The sequence below is a fragment of the Magnolia sinica genome, chromosome 18 (genome assembly GCF_029962835.1).
Source record: "Magnolia sinica isolate HGM2019 chromosome 18, MsV1, whole genome shotgun sequence".
NCBI lineage: Eukaryota > Viridiplantae > Streptophyta > Magnoliopsida > Magnoliales > Magnoliaceae > Magnolia > Magnolia sinica.
Window position 1 is genome coordinate 63,730,962 of NC_080590.1, and position 21,977 is coordinate 63,752,938.

At 40.6% G+C, this 21,977-nt stretch overlaps 1 protein-coding gene and 1 long non-coding RNA gene across 2 annotated transcripts in view; both read left to right on the plus strand.

Annotated features, from left to right (window-relative positions):
* The first annotated feature begins 1,038 nt into the window (after nt 1-1,038).
* On the plus strand, nt 1,039-6,298 carry LOC131233054 (uncharacterized). Its single transcript, XR_009165070.1, has 5 exons — nt 1,039-1,300; nt 1,738-1,810; nt 5,623-5,750; nt 5,865-5,975; nt 6,079-6,298. It is a non-coding gene; the product is annotated as an uncharacterized LOC131233054 (long non-coding RNA).
* Nucleotides 6,299-6,334: 36 nt separating this feature from the next.
* The window catches only part of LOC131233848 (cysteine-tryptophan domain-containing zinc finger protein 3-like), a 30,154-nt gene continuing 14,511 nt past the window's right edge, over nt 6,335-21,977 (plus strand). The window contains exons 1-4 of the mRNA XM_058230661.1: nt 6,335-6,723; nt 6,815-6,896; nt 7,475-7,635; nt 10,115-10,275. Coding sequence (XP_058086644.1) covers nt 7,547-7,635; nt 10,115-10,275 — 250 coding nt within the window. The 5' untranslated portion in view covers nt 6,335-6,723; nt 6,815-6,896; nt 7,475-7,546. The remainder of the gene's footprint in view (nt 6,724-6,814; nt 6,897-7,474; nt 7,636-10,114; nt 10,276-21,977) is intronic.

Consider the following 21,977-nt stretch of genomic DNA (forward strand, 5'->3'; position numbering starts at 1 on the left):
AGATGTGTCTCCCGTGGCATGGAAGATAATTGGGAGTCCCTCTGTCATTAACTTAATTTTTGTAATTTGTTGCTTCTTCGATGGATGCACTATTTTCTTCATTTCTTGTGAAAAGAAAATGAAGTAACAGTTCGAAATAGCAAGTGTATTCTCGTTCAAAAGAAGAAATAAAAAGAAATGAAAAGATTTTAGGAAATAGGTTTTTGGTGATAGGGTATTCTCGTATGAAGATGAGAGAAGATTTTAAGAAATTGTTTTTTAGTGTTAGGGTATTCTCATATGAAAAGGATAAGAGATTTCAGAAAATGGGCTTTTGATGGTAGGGTATTCTTGTATGAAGATGGGAGAAGATATCGGGAAATGAGTTTTTAGTGTTAGGGTATTCTCTTATAAGGAGGATAATAGATGTCAGAAAATGAGTTTTTGGTGGTAGGATATTCTCGTAAAAAGAGGAAAATAGATTTTAGAAAATGTGTTTGTATCACGGGGTATTCTCATTCGAGAAAAAAGGCAGTGGTTTGGAAAGTAAAGTTTGAGTGGTTTGGAAAATTAGGTGGTTAATAGGTGAGGTAGAAAAATCTCTTCCAAAAATAGAACTTCCAAAATGAGGTTGGCTAAGTCCATGCGCCTGTGAAATATGTACCCATCCACACACAAGTGATTGTAACTAGTATGTCACATGTGTGAGATCTGACCTCTCTATAATGTGATATACTCTACCCAGGTTTTCCTACGTAAAACGCAGTCCATTTTAACCCTTAGGTTGGTCACAATATATCAAAACAAATCAATGGTTAGGAAAAACCATCAATTTACCTGGTAAGCAGTAGCTTACCTGAATAGTAAAATTATCTGATATTTAAAATTAAATGGACTTGATTAGTAAAATTATCTGATATTTAAAATCAAATGGAAAGTTCGGATCTCATACACGTGTTTCATATTTGCACGTGAGTCGCGTGTGAATGGGTACGACATCCCACGCGCGTGGAATTAACAACGACGAAGACCTAAAACTTCCAGTAACTGTCTCATAAATCTTCTAAAAACCCTCTCAAGAACCTTCCAAAAACCTCTCAGCTTCTCTTATAAGAAGTCTTCTGCAATCTCCGAAAACTCGAACCAGCATTCGAAATTCGAGCATTCTTCTCTACGATTTTCTTCGTCGGCTTCGTGGAAAAGTGATTTCAGAATTTCTGAAGACCCGTTTCGAAGTGGGAATCCACAGGCATAAGCCATGGTGACAATGCTTTCGTCTGTGGCCTTCGGCTTCAATCCGGGCGTTGCCTTTTCTTACATTGTAAGCTTCTTCTTCTTCTTTATTGTTTTTGGGTTTCTCTCTTTGGCTTGAATCCCTGTGCACGTTGGGAATGGGATATCCGAATTCCCTTTTTTCCCTATTTGCTAGTCAGTGTTTGAAGTATCAGTATCATTACAAGTTTCTGATAGACGGCTCGAATGGGAAGGCTAGCAGGATGGGCCATGCTACAGATATCAAATGGTGTCCTATGTGTCCCAGAAGATCTTATGCCATTAATTGGTAGCTTGCAAATGGATGGTTAATGAAAGATGATACAACAAAGGTCCAAATTCCAATTTAGAAACATCTGTGGCATGGTCTGTCATGGTGGTGTCCCAAAAGGATCAAGGGTCTGATCACTAAAATGTGGGCCCTGCTTGTTGGAAATCATGGCCTATTCATCGGCATTCCTGGGTCCTTAATTCTCTTTTCCACAGGATTAAAGGCTTCAAGATGTTTCGGGCCATTTCCAGAAGGATTTCGAGAGAGAGATTTCTGCAGATAATCTGGGTATGTATGAGAATTCCACCTCAAAATATATAGTAAATCCAAGCTGAGCTAGGATTGGTAAATTGCCACTCATCACCGAACTCATGGTTGTATCCATCTTGTGGGATGTGGCCCAAAGTTGTACAAAAAAAATCATTGATAAGGAAACGCAAATGTTCTGTTTATGGTGTTTAAACTGATAGTGAAGTAAAACGACATTGACTAGAATGCAGGGATTTTGAAATCAGTGTGGTTTTTATACTTCCAACCATCCAACGTAGCACCCACCAAATAGAAGGTCTAGATTCACTGAATGTACAGCCATTTGTGTGGTTGTAAATGGCAATTGATCTAATCCAATTCAACAAGACAATCTCCAATGCGCTTTATTTGTTTTCAGAAAATTCCATTTCCATGTGCATTTGTCTTAATGTTGTCTTTTGTCCATTATGTAGTAGAATTTTATAAACATTATGTTCCATAATGTTTGAAACAGAAGGTGCATTACATCGGCACTTGAAATTTCTTGGTTTTCTTTAATTACTTTTTAGAAGAAGTTGCTTAACTATGTATTTTGATGGGTTTCTTTCGGCAGCTCTAAGAACTCAGATTTTACAATTTAGATTGTATCAATGAATATATTTGTTGTGGCTATGTTTGTATTACAATTGAATTGAATTGCAGGTATTAGTCTAGCACCCCATGACAAATACTGTTGAGATTTTGTAAATCCATTGCCATTTGTGCACACGAAAATTTTAATGATATCATTGCCATGATATTATGAGATTTTCCAAGTTTCAAAATTATTAAAATTTCAAAAAATTAACCCAATATTAACATGAAAATTATTTGTAAATTTAACTGTTCATTATATAATTATATATTAAAAAATTAAAATTATTTGTAAATTTAACTGTTCATTATATAATTATATATTAAAAAATTAAAATTATTTACTAACTATATATATATTTGTGAGATTTTTACGATATTGTCCCAAGATAAACTTCTAATTTTGGAAATCTCTTGTGAAATTTCTGAGAATGAGATTTGTCACTCACTATGGTCCAACAATTGAATTTCCTTAACATTAGAATCAAGGAAACGGGCTCCAAATTGCAGTTATGTTATTTTCAAGTTGTACTTGATAGAAATGTTACTACAATTTGTGGCCTACTTCCTCATTTCAAATGCTAGGAAACATCATTAGCTTCTGTGCTTTCCTCTTGACTAAAGTGGAATTGCACAATGCAGTTTGCCATGTGCATCCAAACGCAGCCTGGTTTTGGTCTCTCTAGGACCTTAGTTTATTTGATGTTGACATGAAATCTTATATAAGTCTGACACCATTAGAATGCACTGATAAGCCATACAAATTGCCATGTAATTTGTGGTAAACAACTGAAATGCTACATTAGGAATGTAATTTGCTTGTTTACATAATCAAAGAATAAAAAAGAAGTAAATTATTAACTGCAAAGTAGTAAAATTTTAGAATGTCACAATTCGATCATGTAAACACAGCCTAGGAATAGATCAGACAATGTGTCATACGCTGTTATGTTCATCATTTTAAAAGTCGGTGACTTATCTTTCAAAAAATAAATAAATTTGGTGACTCAACTCAAAACTCAGCCGAGTCAACTTTACTTGTAATATTTCAAGTTGAGTCACAATGAAACAATCTCCTTTAGGTGACTCAGTCTTGACTTAATCAGAATCGTTAAGTTGGCTTTCTTAGTGAGAAGTTATAATTTAAAATAGAGAAGATTCGAACTTGTGACCTCTACTAGTAGAGTATCCGTCTCTAACCAATAGAAAACACCGAAGGCTTTTGATCTCAATAGCTATTTTTCATAACCTTTAAAATTTCACTATGTCAATATTTATTACACCAATAAATATATTTAATTTAATTATTAATACCTAGCTGAGTCAATTAAAGAATTGATTGAGTCTTTGAGTTTACCTGACCTAGCTAGACGTGGGTTTGAGTCCAGTTTTTGAGTTCTTGAACAATGGTAATGTTACCTCTAACTTATGCTATAAAATTTAAATTGATACCTTAGAAAAATCATATCATTAAAAAATTGGATTGTCTGTTGGAAATATGGCATGTTAAGAAACAAGTTTAACAAGGCAATAGAATCATAATACGGACAATGACAAGAACTTCCAAAAGTAATTTGGTGTTCTTACATTATAAATCTATTGATTTTTCACAAGCTTCATTTTAGAATCTTACAAGATCGCTAAATAACCTAAATATTTGGTGCCTCTTTCATTGAATTAACCTTAAGGAAAAAGGTTCCCCATTAGTCTCATTTGAAATCATAAATTATTAGCCAAGGTTCACGTGACAAGGGGTAAGAACAGTTTTGGGGTTGACGATCTTGCTATCCCAAGGAGCATAAGTTCATGGCAGATACATATTCTGAATGGGTGTGCTTATAGCACACTGATGTTTTGGTTCCATAAATAAGGAAGAATGATCGGTTATTATCTTTGAGATTAACATGGTAAAAGTGTAAAATGAAACTATATGTTAATGAGGTTTGTTTTAGGAGTGAAGTGGAGGAAGTGAATGCAAGTTTATAGGATATGCTTTTTTATCTGTGCTCATAAATTGTTCTCTAAAAGGCTTTTTTAAAAGATTTTGAGGGCTTTGCCCTTGTCATCTTTCTTGTACATTATGGTAGTAGAGGCTTTTAGGCGACTAATTATCAAACCTAACTAAGAGGGCATTTTAGGTGGAAATTTGGGATTCGGGCTACAACTTCTCTAAACTTACGCAACTCAAGGAAGAGTAGTTAATGCTTAAACAAAAACTAAAGCATTCCAAACTCACAGTGAATAAACCATGTATTTCTCTTTTTTGTCTTTGATCCTTCATAGATGCCTTAAAGCACTTTTTGTGATTTGATTTACAGTAGATTGGTATTCAAGGAGAGTGGTCTTGGTTTGTAGCTCCTTTGTTATAGGGCTGTCGACAGGTTGGGATCGGGCTAGGACAAGCTCTGGCCAACCCTATTTGGGAATGAAACAAAGGTCCAAGCCTAGCCTGAGCCTGAATCTTGGTAAAACAACGGACCTAGGCTTGGCCCAAGTTAAAAATTTTAGGCCTAAGCTGAAGCCCACCAAGGCCTCAGTACAGAAATATTTCAAGCGGAATCATTGTGCAGTCATGGAGGACCAAGTCAATAGAATGTTGATTGGAATTGTTGATCGATGGGCTTATTACAATAAAGTATTTATTGATGAAATTATTGTAGAAATAGGGCTGCAATCAAAGATGGTTGCCAAATCTTCAATTTAAGTAGGAATTGTTGAACTATCATGATTTTTTGTTGCTCTTATTGATGTCCCTGATGTCTTGATTCTTGAATCTTCGTGTATATACTACATAGTATTATGTTATATTAAGCTTTCTTTTGTTTGTTATTAAAGCTTGAGATTTACTTGTGAAATATTAGACATATTGATAAACTATATATATATATATATATATATATATATATATATATATATATATATATATATATATATATATATATATATTTATAATGAATGTATGTTATTATTTTTGTGTGCATGTATTTATGTTTCTAAAAAGAAAACTTTAAGATAAGAATATATTGGAATCTTTTATCAGGGCTGCCTTCAGATTTTCATATTCACTACCCTTTTGACCACTTGATTACATTTATGATAACAATGCGTAAAGTTTATGTCCCATCCCTTCCATCAGGCTGAGGTTTCACAATATTTTTTAGCTGTTTATATGTAATTGCCCATCCATTTGTTGACTCATTTGATTTCTTTGATACCAGGGCCAAAATTTGGTCAGTATAGATCATTTTTACCAATGCTTCTAAGGAATCCTCTTACACAATCACAACCAAAGAGTCTTGCGAGTGTACAGAGTAGCAATATCCCCAAATTGCTTAAGAAATTTGAGGTAATTTTATTTTTATAAATGTGCTAATATGTTTTTACCGTAAAGGGGGTGGATTGTTAATGTATAAAATTTTATTATAATATTGACTGTATCTAATGCTTTCATGATTTTCAGAATACTTCACTTTCTCCCGCTTCTGATTTTCTTTGCTTAAAAGAAAAAGACAATCCTTCCACAAGGAGTAGTAAGATAAGGATTGATTATGGTGAAACAAAATTACAGAAGGTAAATATATGCTTAATGAATGGAATGAAAGTAGAAATACAAAATTTCACTCCATAAATAAATTGGCATTCTATAAGAGTACGATTTTGATGATGTGATGCAGCCTACTCAAGATTCGAAGAGAATTGGGCCATCACTTGCATTTGAAGGTGACTCATTTATTCTAGAAAAAAAAGTACACAAGTAGTATGTGAAGCTAAAATTGTCAAAATGTTGTTGTAAAGGTTAGCTTTTTTCTGAATATATTTAATTTGCTGTGTTCTTATTGGAATATATTTTCCTTATGTCTTGTTTTCCATCCATTTTTAGTTATTTTTTTAGATTTGGATTCTTTTTTTTTTTTTTTTTTTTTTGTGGAAGTGGTCTTTTGCTACAATTCACACTGCTGTTCATGATAGTTTTATACTCTTCTCTCTCTTTTTGTTAATAATGTTGAATTAATGATTGCACATATGAAAACATGGAATAAGAAGTGTAACTTGCAAGATTGCTCCAACATTACAAAAAAGAGGAAGGAATGCTCTGCAAGTGTAGGTGAACACAATTTGAATGAGTACAAGAGGAAATAATGGTGTCTTCTCAAGTGCCGGATCATCAACAAAGTTATTTGGTGAGATGCAAGGCAAGTCCAACATTACAAAAAAGAGGAAGGAATGCTTTGCACGTCCAGGTGAAAGTGGTTCGAATGAGAATCCAACAGAAAATGGCAGTGTCTCATCAAGTGCTCATTCATCAACTAAGTTGTTTGGTGAGTTGAGTATAGATAGGGTGTAAAAGTGTTTTTAGGTAAATTAAGATTTGAATTGAACATGAATTAATGAACATTTCACATTTTTCAGGAAATCTAAGACACCCAATTTAGCTTGCTGAGAATACCTTGAAAGAAGCTTTGATTTGAAACATTCAACTAACCGTTTAAAGGTAGCCACAGTAAAGAGGATTTATATGATCTTCAACTTAAGGATATGTAATGCAGGGGCATTTTCACACGGGCTTAAGTGGGGTAGCCTGTGGGATGCAGGGGCACACTTGGGGTGGACGGGGCCCACGGGAGAGGTCTCGTGTTCGAGACTCCTCACTGGGGGTGATAAATGCGCATTTCACACCGAGCTCAAGTGGCGTAGCCTGTGAGATGTAGGGACACACTCGGGGTGGGCGGCCCATATGATTTGGGGCCCATGAGCCTACGAGGAGGGTTCGGCCGAGGTCCTAAGCCATGAGATGTGGGGCCTGTGCTATGAGATAAATGGATTAATTCGCCATACCCTAATAGTTCGAGCTTTTAGAGCAAGTGGTTAATTGTCTTGCATCAAATTGGTATCAGAGCGGGAGGTCTCGTGTTCGAGACTCTTCACCGGGGGTGATTAATGCGGGGGCATTTTCACACATCATCCTTGTGTCAAGAATCATAAAATTTCTATTGAGTATGTTTGGATTTCAAGTCGTTTTACGCCTCGAGAGAGTTCTTGCCTTCTTAACTTTTTGGTCTGAATGAGCAGAATGGAGAATCGGAAGTTGAAGTTAGTGGCATATATCTTCGTACAACTTTAAAATTTTTACTTGTTGCATCGATGTTCGAGGCTTGCGACTTGGGAAGCGCAGCATTCAGAGAAAAAACTCAGTCAACTAAGATCTATATTGCCACATCAAAAATCTTGAAGTAAGTTCTATGCCATTTTGAGATGGTCGATTCATCATTCATAAAGATAGCTAGGCTACTGCTATGTGCATTTTCCACTAGCTCTGGCCCAGATTTTGAAATAGTTGGGCTAGGCTATTCAAAAATTTGATTTTGCTCGACCCAAGCCCATCCCATTGACAACCCTACTTTCTACCATTTCTTAAACAATGTTGACTCATCAACCATACAGATGAAATAAATGTACATCGGCAGCGGTCTACAATTTGAGTAGTTTGGACTGACGTGCATGGATCTGAAGTTAATGGTGGACCATTTTAAAAATGAAGGAAAATTCATATAACAGTCGTTACATTCAAAAGAAATTCATATTCACATTTGTCGTGGAAAGGCTGAATGCATAAAATCCCGTACTTTTTTTAAAAAAATACAATTGCAAAATCATGCAGAAATATGAAATGCAATTTCCAATGATGTTTTAATGTATGCTCCGATTTTACCATTTGAGATGTTAAAAAAGTAGATTCATTCTAGAATGGGCATCACGACCTAGCATTTTGCGCACACATTTGAAATCCAATAGGCTAGTTTCCTGATGTAATCTGGTTTTTGGATTAATGAGAATTTCGTTTCCCAAAGGAAAAAGTGAAGTAAATGCACCACACAAGAATATTGGAATAGAGAGAGATAAGCAAACTTACTGAACTTGAAATCTCTGCACTACGGGCAATTAAACAAGAACTCGGAAAACTATACTGTCTTCCACCTCCTAATCCTACTCTTTTTAGAATCCCAAATCATTAGAGAATCAACAAAATTAACAGGTATAAGTAGTTCTAGAATTTTAGCCCCAAAATCAACTACAACAATCCGAAAATTCAGCACATGGTGGAACATACTCTGGGCCTTGGTCGTCCAACTTTCCACTTTGTGTTCAACGAATACTTCACCCAAGTAATAGACATCAGCAGCTAACTTATTTCAACTCGTCCCCATAATCGGCATGTAATGCATTCAAGCCAAAATGATCAAGAGGTCCAAAGTCGGTCTCTATTTATGCCCAATTCTCTATGACCATGCCGATTCAAGGTTTCAGATTGCAAAGTTTGCCAGATTAGGCCTACCCATTCATGAGTTATGTTTTGTTGTTAACAAAAAAACCAGGGTCTGAGCAATGGGAGTTGTGATATGTTGTTCACAAAATTACATCTTGACAAAACATTTGTTATCTGGAATTCTCTTCCCTTAGCTCAGTCTTATCAGCTTCGTAGTTTAAAATTTTGAAGACCCGACTTGATTCGAATGTTCATTCGGGTTAAGTCAGCTCGAAGACTCGACTTGACTTGACTTGATAGTTAATAACTATAAATTGAAAACAGTAGGAATTATTAAAATTACTTAGTCTATTTTATGATTAAAAATAAGAAAATGAGAAATGCTTTAGTGCTTTCAAACCGCACTATTAGTGCTCCTAGTTGCATTGGTACACTTAGACAGTCCAGCTGATCCATCTGAACTGTATATTAGGTTCGGACATAATTTTACGGATTACCATGCAAAAACCTTCGTTTTTCCCCCCTTGAAAGGCATCATGCAAAAATCATACTGAACTGATGATCTGCTTCATCCTTGATTGGGCCTTATTTTCTTTAGCCATCCTTTTTCCATGCTATTGATGGGATTGTCTAACAATCTGTGATTCTTTAGAATCATAAGCAGTCCATGATGGGTCCTAACAAATAAATGGATCAAATGTTTGATTGGACTTACTTTGTGTAAACAATCTTGATCGTCCAAATTAAAGGCCATTGACCAATGGTTAATGTTTGTTGGGTTGGATCGATGTTTGCATGTAGTCCATGAAATGTGTGTTGACATAATGAACAGTCTGGATCAATGAATTGGACCGTGTAAATGTCACAATGCAACTAGGGCCACTATAACTTATAGTGTCATGAGAGCACTGGATCATTTCTCAATGAAAATAAGCAAACAATTCACGCTTAGCTTGGTTGTTGATTGCTTTAGCTCTATATAAAATGTCTTGGGTTTGAATCCTGCCAATGTTTTTTTCCCCTTCACATTTAATTAACAAGAGGTCTGACAACACAAGTGACTTGGCTTGAGTTAGAGTGAGTTGCATTGAGTCGACTGAGTTAGGGACTTTGCTTGAAATCTATCCGAGTCGAATCGTCTTGTCTCATAGTCTGACTGAGTTGAGTTGACTCGGCTGAGTTTCAAGTTGAGTCAGCAAGTTTTAAAACTATGCTCAGCTTAATAAAATTTCATTATCTTTAAAAAAGACAAAACAAAAGAGTATGATTCACCAGTCTTCTAGAGCATATCGATATAATTTCCCATGTGCAAATTTTTTTAATGTGTTATGCCCACTACCAAATATCTAGAGTTTTTGGACATTTGTGTCATGCACTGAATGGAGCATCAAAAAAGGATGTACGTGATTGAATTTCATATTTACAGTTTACCGTTCCATACACAGGACATGTGCCATTTCATTTGAGCATAATGGGGAGATTGCTGCCGCCGCTCTTGCGTACAAATGCATGGAGGTAGCATATATGAGAGTAATATTCTCTATGAGCTTGCATATACATAGAGATAGTCACAAATTACAAGCATTTCTTCGTGGTCATCCATTCGGTAATCACGAAACTCATCCACTATCGGAATGACCTTAATGGGTAACTCTACACTAGCCTCTGGTGCACTGTCTCTAGCCATGAGGCCGCACATGTTGTATCCCTCAAAATAATGGTCTTGATATCCCTCATGGAGTAGGGGTACTGGTGCACGACCATGACTGATTCCTTGGCCACCTTCATTCATTGGTCTATCCTCTTGGCCACCTGCCTGAGATTGGTTATCTTTCCTAATGGTGGAGTTTTTCTTGAGGGAGGCCTCTATTTGGTCAATGTGTTGATTTATGCTTCGTTCTAAGCACTTACCCCAAGACTCGATCTGCTGGGACAACTTATTTAGTGGCTCTAGCAGTTATTCCATATTTAGTGTAGGGTGTTAGCCAAAACCATGACCCGTACATGTCGGCGTACAACTTGCTAACTCCACCTAAAGACTTTCTATGACGACTATATGCGACTAAATGATCCTATGAGATTCTATATGAGGGAGACTATACACCGTTACTAAAATTTAACTACATATATCAGGGACTACCGTTTTCTAGCAGTTATATATGATGGACTGGATGCATGAAGGACTCAAACAAACTAAACCCTAAATATGTGGTGAATTCCCCTACAAGAACACTAGGCTTTGATACCAAATTTGATGCAGGACATAAAATTAAGTATGAGATGCAAGAATTCATGCTTAGATCATACCAATTCAGAAACAGTTACCCAAATTTCACATCCCACATAACAGTCCAAATTATTCAATTAAAAGGGGAATCTATGCGGGTCCAGGCCGACACAGGCTAGGACTGGACTAATAAAAATTATAAACCAAATGATTTAAAGGGAAATAGAAATCAACTACACATGCATAAAAATCAGTCCCTAATCTAAGGGGATTCCCCAATTTCAATTTAAGGAACCCTAGGGTGAAAAAAAGGGCAAATAAATTAGTGCTAATGCAAACTAAGGTTAGAGTTTAGGAAATAGGAATGAAAAGAGAAAAATCAGAGGAAAACCTGACCCGGAGAAAGCTTCTGTGCGCAGATAATGACCCGGGGCTAATGCACATGCGCGGGTGAGCTGGCCGAACGTGTGATGGAAGCCCGCCTCCCCAACACCTAGGCATTGGTCGGCTAGGGGAGACCTCCCATCCCTCCAAGTTTGACGACAATCCGATATAAGGTCGAGGCGTAGTGCTCCTCCGAAGTTTCAGCCCTCCTATAGATCCAGATTCTGAAAACTGGCTGTAGGTGAATGAATAGCTGCAAAAACTAAAAAATTTAAAGCAATAATAATGATAGAAGATGAGATATATGGAAGGGAGAAGGTAGGGACAGATGGGGATAGATGCGGCTTCACACTACGTAGTTAGCCCTTAAAAAAGGGAGGGCTTCACACCCACTTTTGGATTCTTCCACAACTCACTAAGAGAGCAGAAAAATAAAGCAGAAATTTTTTTATTAAGATTCAATGAATCAAAAGAACTATAAGAGGTGCCTATTTATAGGGAAAACCCTGTACCCCAAAACTCGCGCCATGTGCGCAACCTATTACTTGGCGATGAAGTAAACTAAAATAAAAACCAATCAAAGAAATCTAAAGTGTTCATGATGTTCTAAATAACATTAATCAGCAAAACTTAAAATATGAAATCAATCCGACTAGTGGGCCACGATCTTGAGATCCCATAATGGGCTTTTCTTGACTATTGGACCCATTCTTTTGAATCAAAACTTCGTCTTATAACTAGGAGACCCTCCTTAGACGTCGTCATCGAGCCAGATCGACGGTAGGGCCCCCCCTCTCCTCCCGTACGTAGGGGCGGGGCGGCGTGCATGCGCGTGATGTCCCCATCAATTCTCTCCGGCTGTGAAGATTTTGCCACTGACGAAATAAAATTCTTAAATGGCTCCAGGATGTCAGGATCAAGTCTTTGAAACTCTTCCTCAGTGAGCCACGTGCTGTCTGAAGCTGGGCGTGATTTCCCTTTAACCAGGTACTTATGAAACTCGCTGTCCGATGTTAAAACTGTCTGATGGTCCAAGATATCCTCTATTTCATCTCTAGGTGTGTGAAGGTTATGTATGGTAAGTAGAGGCTGGGAAGAATGGTCGGGACGAGTAGGTATGGGATGTAGAGGCTGAAAAAAAGGGTCGGGACGGGTAGAAATGAGATATAGAGGCTGGGAAAATGGGTTTGGAGGGGGCCATGAATCAAGGGAAAAGTCTGAAAAATCAGGATGGTTAGGCAAAAGGCTTTACAATGCATCAATGGCCCCTTGAAATGCAATTAGATCCTCCACATTGAATGTGGAACTAATTCTTATGGAGGGTGGAAGATTTGTCACATACGCATTGAGACTGTTTTATTTTATAATTTTGAATAGTCCAGCGCTATACACGTATAATCTTCAAATTGCTTCCTGAGCGTACCGCTCTAGCTTAATGCGGATCATGAAAGAATCCCTTACATTGAATTCATTGAAACATTTATGTTGGTCTGCAGAAAGTGAGTAATGTTCATTATTAGTCATGATCTTCTGCTTGATTTCTTGATGCCATGAATGAATGTGATGCGCAAAAGACTCTGCAAGCTCTGACGGCCTATGGGACAGTGACATAGGGACAGGATCAATAGGTTTTCCAAGTTTATAACCAGTAACGACTTCATAAAGACTGAGACTTGTAGACCTATCGATAGAACTATTAAACGTAAACTCGCTATAGGTATTACGGTGTCCCATGTTCTGGTGTGCTTTATATCCCTCATAGGGGGAGACTCATCAGGTAGATCATCAGGAACGACATCATGGAACCCATCCACTATCGAAATGGCCTCAGTAGGTAACTCTACACTAGCCTCTGGTGCACTCTCTTTAGCCACGAGGCCGCACATGTTGTATCCCTCAAAATAATAGTCTTGATGTCCCTCATGGGGTGGGGGTACTGGTGCACGACCACGACTGATTCCTTGGCCACCTCCATTCATTGGTATATCCTCTTGGCCACCTGCCTGAGATTGACCATCTTCCCTAATGGTGGGGTTTGTCCTGAGGGAGGCCTCTATTTGGTCAAGGTATTGATCTATGCTTTGTTCTAAGCACTTACCCCAAGACTCGATCTGCTGGGATAACTTGTTTAGTGGATCTAGTAGTTGTTTCATGTTTAGTGTAGGGTGTTAGCCAAAACCATGACCCATACATGTGGGCATACAACTTGCTAACTCCACCTAAGGACTTTCTACGACGACTATATGGGACTAAATGATCTTATGAGACTTTATATGACGGAGACTGCACATTGTTACTAAAATTCAGTTACATATATCAGGGACTACGGTTTTCTAGCAACTATATATGATGGACTGGATGCATGAAGGACTCGAACAAACTAAACCCTAAATATGTGGTGAATTCCCCTACAGAAACCCTAGGCTTTGATACCAAATTTGATGTAGGACATGAAATTTAAGTATGAGATGCAAGAATTTAGGCTTAGATCATACCAATACAGAAACAGTTACACAAATTCCACATCCCATATAACAGTCCAAATCATTCAATTAAAAGGGGAATTTATGCGGGTCTAGGCCGACACAGGCTAGGACTGGACCAATAAAAATTATAAACCAAACGATGTCAAAGGGAAATAGAAATCAACCACACATGCATAAAAATCAGTCCCTAATCCAAGGGATTCCTCAATTTCAATTTAAGGAACCCTAAGGTGAAAAATAGGGCAAATAAATTAGTGCTAATGTAAACTAAGGCTAGGGTTTAGGAAATAAGAATGAAAAGAGGAAAATCAGAGGAAAACCTGACTCGGAGAAAGCTCCTGCACGTAGATGGTGACCCGGGGCTGACGTATATGTGCGAGTGGGCTGGTCGTACGTGTGATGGAAGCCCGCCTCCTCAAAGTGACACGTAGGATTTGATCGACTAGGGGAGACTCCAATCCCTCCAAGTTTGATGACGATCCAATGTAAGGTCGAGGCGTAGTGCTTCTTCGAAGTTTCAGCCCTCCTAAAGGTCTAGATTCTGAAAACTGGCTGTAGGGGAATGAATAACTGTAAAAGCTGAGAAATTCAAAGTAATAATGATGATAAAAGATGAGATATATGGATGAGAGAGGGTAGGGACGAATGGGGATAGATGTGGCTTCACACCACGTAGTTAGCCTTTTGAAAAGGAAGGGCTTCGCACCCACTTTTGAATTCTTCCACAACTGTAAGACCCGACCTGAGTTCGCATATGTGCATGTGTGTGTGTGAGTATGCATTTCATTTCTTTTGGTCCTGCTGTCCTACTGGTCGAATTCCGGCGACCCGCGACCCTCAGATTGTGTTTGCAGTCATCCACGAGTCCGGTCACGTAGACCCGACTTGGATCGAGCCGAGACCTATGCCATCTTGTCCCCTTCGTCTTTGCAGTTCCAACGCCACGTCTTGTGTGTCCATCCGACGTGTAGATCATAATATGTAGGCTTTTCATTTCTAGCCCTTGATCATGATCATGTGGCCCACCTAGTGTGGATGGCACATTTTTCAAGATGGCCACCCACTTTTATGCAAATTCCAATACACCACCCACACACTACCTAAACCCCATCCTCTATACTACCCACTACCCACACATTACCCACCCTACCCCAAGCCTATGAGTCTATGAGCATTGTTTATATCACCCTAGTTTCATGATGGATTTGCCTATCCTAGGAGAGCGAACTCATGATGACTCTCTCTCTATCTCTTTTCTAGCAATTTCTCTTCTCTCCCTCTCATTTCTCTCTACTCTCTTCTCTCTCTTCTCCTAGCAACACCTCCACATGTCCCCACCTTCTCCTTTTATCCAGCCCCTTCTCCCTCTAATCCCCTCCCATCTAACCTTCAACAATTCATCTCACCCATTGAAACATGTCCCTTGGAGTAAGAAGAGTAGATTAATGTAACTTTGGAGTAGGATCCATTAAGGTGGGTGCTTCTTCTTCTTCCCTTTTTCCCTTTCCTTTTGCTACATGCATGGAAGCATGTAGGACCCACCAATCCATGGTGGAGGTCCTACATGGTTCCTAGGATGGAGGCCATGGGCCTAGATCTTACTCATTCCTTCCATGGTGGGTCGTTCTCCATGGACCCACCATGATATACTTTCTCTTCATTTAAGTATCTCATAGGCCATTTACGTCTTTGCATGTATAGTAGGGAAATGTGTCCCCACCCTCCAGCAACTTTTCTTGATGAATAATAGCTTGCATGTAACATATGTTCATGTGGATGATATGGATTGTAGTATGGAATGTCTATTAGTGGCGGGACCTTCCACCAATGGCCGGATCTTTCTTCTTCTCTCTCCCCTTCTCTCCTTTTTCTTCTATTTATTTCTGATGTGGTGTGGCCCACTAAGAAGGTCAGCAACATCTCAGATCCATCAGGGAGATGGGACGTCCAAGCCCACCTTGTTGGACGTCCAGGCCCACCATGCATGCATGGGTTGTGTGGCCTCCAAACTTGATTTTTCATGGAGATTTTAATGCACTAATGGATCTGAAATTTTGCTAACCCATCAAGGTGGACCCCACTCGATGGATCAGGGTATTAAACCCTTGGATTTATTTATATGGGCCAAAATATGGACACATATGTTGCTGTCCATAATTCAGACTCAGGTGGAACATGACTTTTGAGCTAATGTTTGGATCTATTTGCATGCCCTTTTCTCCCAAATTTTCTTGGGGATTTTGCAGTGCATGGACCCCACTTTAATGTGGAATGAGGCCCACACCATTTTCTCCATGATTGAGACCCATTGGAGGGGCTAAAGTGGGCTAACTGTGTAGAAATTTCTGTGCAGTTCAGCAAAACTATAAGTTGGAAATGAGCATTTTTACCTGAGTTTTTGGAATAAGTGGGCCACCTCAGTAGACCCCACTTGTTCTCCAGATGTAGGGCCACCTTTTTCCCAAATTTCCAAGGGTTTGGGTGGGTCCAAGCCCACTCAATGTGGTCTCTAACATAGGGACTGTCACATTTCTAGCAACAAATTTTTTTTTGGCAGTAGATTTCTTCACGAATACCTATCTGTCCATAAATTGCAGGAGTTAAATAAAATACTTTTACTTTCCTAAAAATTCTAAAATTTTACAGGAGTGTGTCCCACCCATGTTAGGATCTACCTGCAAAATTTTAAAGCTAATGGACTCCATTTGGGCATCCAAAAGGGTGGGCCAACATACTGGACTGCCAAAAATTTCTGCTGTGCAGTCCAGCAGAATAGTCCCATGAAAAATAAAGTTTTAAAAATAATTTCTAAGAAGGTGGGCTATATTTCTATGTCCTACCTTATTTTATGCTTGATGAGGGACCTTGGGTCCAAATTTCAGAAATTTTGGAGGCCCAGAACCCACCCATTGGATGGTCCAAATTCAGCACAATTATATTCTAGCAATATTCGACCCTGGATAGATTATATTCTTCAAATTAATTAAAATACTTTTGGGTATCCTAAAATCATGAAAATTTACAGAAAGGTGGTACACCAATGGTGGGACGCATATACAAATTTTTGGAGCTAATAGATTCCTATGTATACCGTGGCAAGGGCCGGAATGGCCCACCACGTTGGGACGTCCAGGTCTATCCGATTTTCTGGATAGACTGTCTTATTTAAATTAATTAAAATACTTTTTGTTATCCAACAATTATAAAATTTTGTGAAAGTGTGTTCCACCCATGGAAGGACTACCGTGAAAATTTTTAGGGCCAACGGGCCCCTGTACTGACCGTGGTACGGCCTGCAATTTAAGTCAGTTTTGAGCCAATTACCTAGGCCCGTAGGACTAACCACCATGGGACGCCCCTACCTTGAGCTGTTGCTAGGCCTGTATTCCAGCAGCATGGCCCACTTCTAGTGTGTGTTATGTATTCCCCTCTCATCTAGTGGGACCCATAGTGATGTGTGTGGGTCATCAGAAAATAAATACTATAAATCAATTTATTTGCTGGACTCCAACAAACCCAGAAAGCGGGTGAGCTGAAAATTCAGCAATAGGCCCAATGCTGCCGCCCCATAAATGTCTATTTTGGGGCAATATGGCCCACTAGATTTGGATAAGATTTAAGTTAGTTATCTTATAATTTTAATTTTAATTTTGGGCTTAATTAGTGCATGATTAAAGGCCCATTCCAATTGGATTCTTCTCGAGCTAGGCTTCTAGTTAATGGGCCTTATAGCCTTGGTTGAGCTGGAACTTTTGATAGGCCTATTGGGCCCTTGGGTCCTATATTTACCTTGCCATTGTGATGGGTCTTATGGGCCAAATACTCAAGTAGTTAGGCCTTTGCTTGCCCATTATAATAAATCCTTACTTGGGCCGAGATGTGAGGCCCAACTTACTTGTGTTAAATATAAGGATTTCCCATATGTTAGGAAAATGGGCTGTCCATTGGGCCCACCACAATGAGTGAACCCATGATCCTTATGGTTGCACCCAAACTTCACTTGAGGGCCCACTTCATGGCCTATAATTTGGGCTTGGGGTATGGCCCACTAGACTATACATTACTTAGACTTTAGATCTCTGATTATATGCGTAGTGGGCTACCTTTTTGGGACCCAGTTGAGGTTGGATGTCCTCCTTGGTAGCCCTAAGGTAGGCCCATAGAGACCTTTATAGGTGGTTAAATGCCCACCTTGTGTTGGCTAGGACCGTCCCTCTTTAGGGGCATGACTCTCTCTTAGCATGTGGACCATCCCAAATTACTGGGCCCCTACTAGAGGATTTCTCTTCTTCTTAGAATACTTGTCTACATGCGTAGACCTTGACCCTCCTTAGGATGGAGGATTCCATAATTTTCACAGGTAGCCCACTTACATTTCGTGACCCATATGCATCATCTGTATGAATTGATTACATTGTGTGGTGGTCATTGAGGGATGGAGTTTCTCCCCTCATAGATATTGTGTGCCTGCAGCTAGTACATGATTTGTGTGTGTGACTCATACATTGCCATCGCATTTCATGATAATACCGCCCTTGCTTCATCAGGGCCTTGCCTCCACAGGGACGTTCATGGATGGCCGTATGTGTGGACACCAGAAATATTATTTGAGCATACCGAGTGTATAGGATGCCCATGGGTGAAATTTTTAAAACTTCCATGGTACCAAAGATCTGCTCCAACGCTGTGACCGGGTGGAATATATGAGCGCACGAGGGCCTTATACCGTTAGGCCCCGACTCCCACTATCATGTTGTCGGTTAGATAGGGGTGTGGCCTTACTTGCCTGGTATGAGGAGGCATTGCTAGGCTGAGTCCGACCAGCTCGTAAATGGGTCCGCTACCGTCGGGCCTTGCTGGTGATTGGCTGTCCACAAGCGGATAATGAGGTCTCTTACACTCATTTGACTGTGAGGGGTCTATAGAGCGGCAGTCTTTCAGTAGTGTATTAGACCCCGGTGATTTCCTTATGATTGAAAATGTACTTGGTATGTGGTTTGGATATGAGCACTGACATTACTTGCATCGCATTAGCATTGGCTGTGTAAGCCCCTTCATGCATTGCCTTGGTATGACGTCCCGTACTCATTGCATGGTATTCATGATAAGCCTTGGTAAGGCTAGTGATATTCTCATTGAGCATGTTCTTTCCTTGTACCTCCTGCTATTCTTCTGTGCACCATTGACACACACTTTCACCACCCTCTAAGCTTTTATAAGCTTATCCATGATTGATACATGCAGGTGAGCCTAGACAGGTGTCGTAGAGGTAGAGCATGGAGTAGAGTTGAGCTTGAGGACTCTAGTGTTGTTGATATCTCTCTCTTTTCCTATTATCTGATGTATGTCCTTTTGGGCCTGATGTAAACTTGTAAACGTTCAAATTCTTAGTGGATTTTGTGATGTGTGCCTTTTGTTATTCTCAGATATACTTACTGTGATCTTGGGTATGCTCGTATTGGAATGATTATATTGTTATGAAAATCCTCCTTGTAGGATCCCAGGATCGGAACCTGCCTCAGGAGCTAAGAATAGGGTACTACAGAGGTTGTTGCGGCCAAAACTGGCTATCGGGTTCCTTGAGTCCGGTTACTGAGTCTGGGGTGTGATAGGAGTTGGTATCAGAGCATAATAATTAATTCTGAAATGACTCAGGATAACATCGCATGTCTGCCAAGAACATAAGACAAGTAGTGTTCTGAAATTCTTCCCTTCGCTCCGTATTGAGCCTATAATTGTCCTGATTCCTTGCGTCGTCATTATTTTATAGACGATGACGTGTGGACGTGGCACCCATGGTCGTGGTGCCCGTGGACAAGGCGCCCGAGACCCATCCTACTCGAGTACATCCTGTTCCCATTGTTGAAGATCCGATTCCAGAGGTTCTGATCCAACCTGTTCCTCCAGTTGCTCCGGTTTCCCCACCTATTCCTCCGCCTCAGCTTGCTGTTCTGGTTACAGAGACTCCAGTTGCTCTGGTTCCCCTATCTATTCCCCCTCCTCAGCCTGCTGTTCCAGTTACTGAGGCTCTTGCTCCGCCGGCCGCACCCGTGCCTCCTCCCAAGGCGAGTGCTGCCCTTGCCTTTCCGATAGTACCTATAGGAGTTATGCATTTCTAGCAGTTGATGCAGCTTGTTGCCACTGCATTGCAGACCCGTCAGCCTGCTACCGCCAAGGTTTCTGGGCAGTCTGACTTACCACGTGCTAGTGCGAAAGCCCGAGAGTTCCTGCAGCATGATCCTCCGAGGTTTAGTGATGACCCTGACGCTTCTGCCACCAAGGCTTAGCGCACTGAGGTTGTGAGGATTTTTGATATTATACAGTATCCCTTGGGCCAGAGAGTATCCTTTGTGACCTATCTCCTTCAGGGTGAGGCCCGTCATTGGTAGTCATCTGTATCCAGGATGGTTGGGCTTCAGTTCGTTTGGACATGGGAGGAGTTTGTGATCCGTTTCAACCAGAAGTTCTTCCCTGAGCACTTTCAGATCCAGCGGGCTATCGAGTTTAAGACCCTAGTGCAGGGTGATATGACTGTATCTCAGTATGAGGCCCGTTTCTTGTCTTTGTCTAGATTTGCTCCTCATCTCACCAGTAATGAGAAGATGAGGGCCTGTCGTTTTGTAACTGGTTTGCGCCTTGCCCTTTGTAGCCTTGTGGTAGGGCATTGCTTGGAGACGTTCGACCAGGTCGTTCATCAGGCACTAGTTTATGAGGAGGACTCGACTATGACCCAGAGATCGAGAGAGTAGAGTTTCGGTGGAGACCGGAAGAGAAGAGCACCAGCCGGCAGTTCCAAGCAGCTCCGTCAGCAGAGACGGAGGGGCAGATCAGGGTTTTAGCACCCCGTAGTTCAGACAGTAGTTTCTTCCTCATCATCAGCACCACTAACTGCTTCATCTTTCGGCCCCTTTTCTGGTGTATGCTTCTGCTGTGGACAGGCCGGGCATCGGAGGCGTGAGTGCCCCCTCCCCATTCAGCAGCAGAGGCTACTGCAGTTTTCCCTTCCTCGTCCTTTTTAGCACTAGCAGAGAGCGCAGCTTCCACCTGCCGCTCCTAGGGCTCCTCCTCAATAAAAGAGGCAGCTAGGCAGACTCCTCAGCAGAGACAGTAGCAGCCGTAGCACCAGCAGAAAGGATATCCGTATGTTCGGTCCCTGGGTCCAATATGTATCGCAGCCCAGCAGGCACAGACTCAGGACCTTCAGTCTTCCGGTTTGCTTCCCCTACCAGCTCAGGGCCGTTTTTATTTTGCCCAGTAGGCACCAGGCCAGGACCCGCAGTCATCGACCAGTGGAGTCATTGAGGGTATTCTTCTTGTTTCTGCTTGCGTTGCTCATGTTTTGTTTAATTTTGGCGCTTCTCATTCTTTTGTGGCCGCAGTTTTGCCGATCGACCGGTATTCCATCAGAATCCATGTCTGAGGCCTTGGCCGTTTCGACTTCTATGGGGAAGTCTGTGGTATTGACCCGTAGCTGCCCTTCTTGCCCGGTGTTGGTGGGCGAGATGTTCCTTCCTGCCGATCTGTTCGTGATGCAGATGACATGATTCGAGGTTATTCTGGGTATGGACTGGCTTGCAGAGTATGGTTGTAAGTCCCGTATCCTAGACCGTACCGTTCCGTAGGCTTCCGCGATCCTTCCGGTCAAATTCCGGCAACCTTCGCACCGTATTCGGTATTTGCGCACGATCCTAAGCCAGGTCCCGCGCACCGACGTCGGCTTGGTCCGAAAGTTATATCATAGCGACCGCGTCGTCGCCGCGGTTCCAACGCCGTGACTTGCGCACTGAACCGATACCCAGGCAAGAAGATGCCGATCAGCGTTTATTCCGAAGAAACACCGCACGTTGCGGATTTCGAGGGAATCTCTACTATTAGTCCCATCAATCAACATTAAAGCATCCCATACCTCAAGTACATCAACCCATCTCCACCTTTTACAAAAGTCCACCATTCTTTCCACCTCACCACTCCTCTTTTCCAAATTTCAACAACAACCATACCTCTTTTTACCATTTTCAACCCAAACCATCCCCCATCACTCCATCACCCATCTCTTTCTCTCTCTCTCCCTCCCTTTACAACTATCTCTCTTATTCTTTTTTTCAAAAAAAAAAAAATCCAAATCCAAGAGAGAGCACCATGAGTTCCCCATGGTGAGAAAACTTCATTTGTGAGGTCCACCTTTCCCACCCCTTCATCTCTCATCTCAAC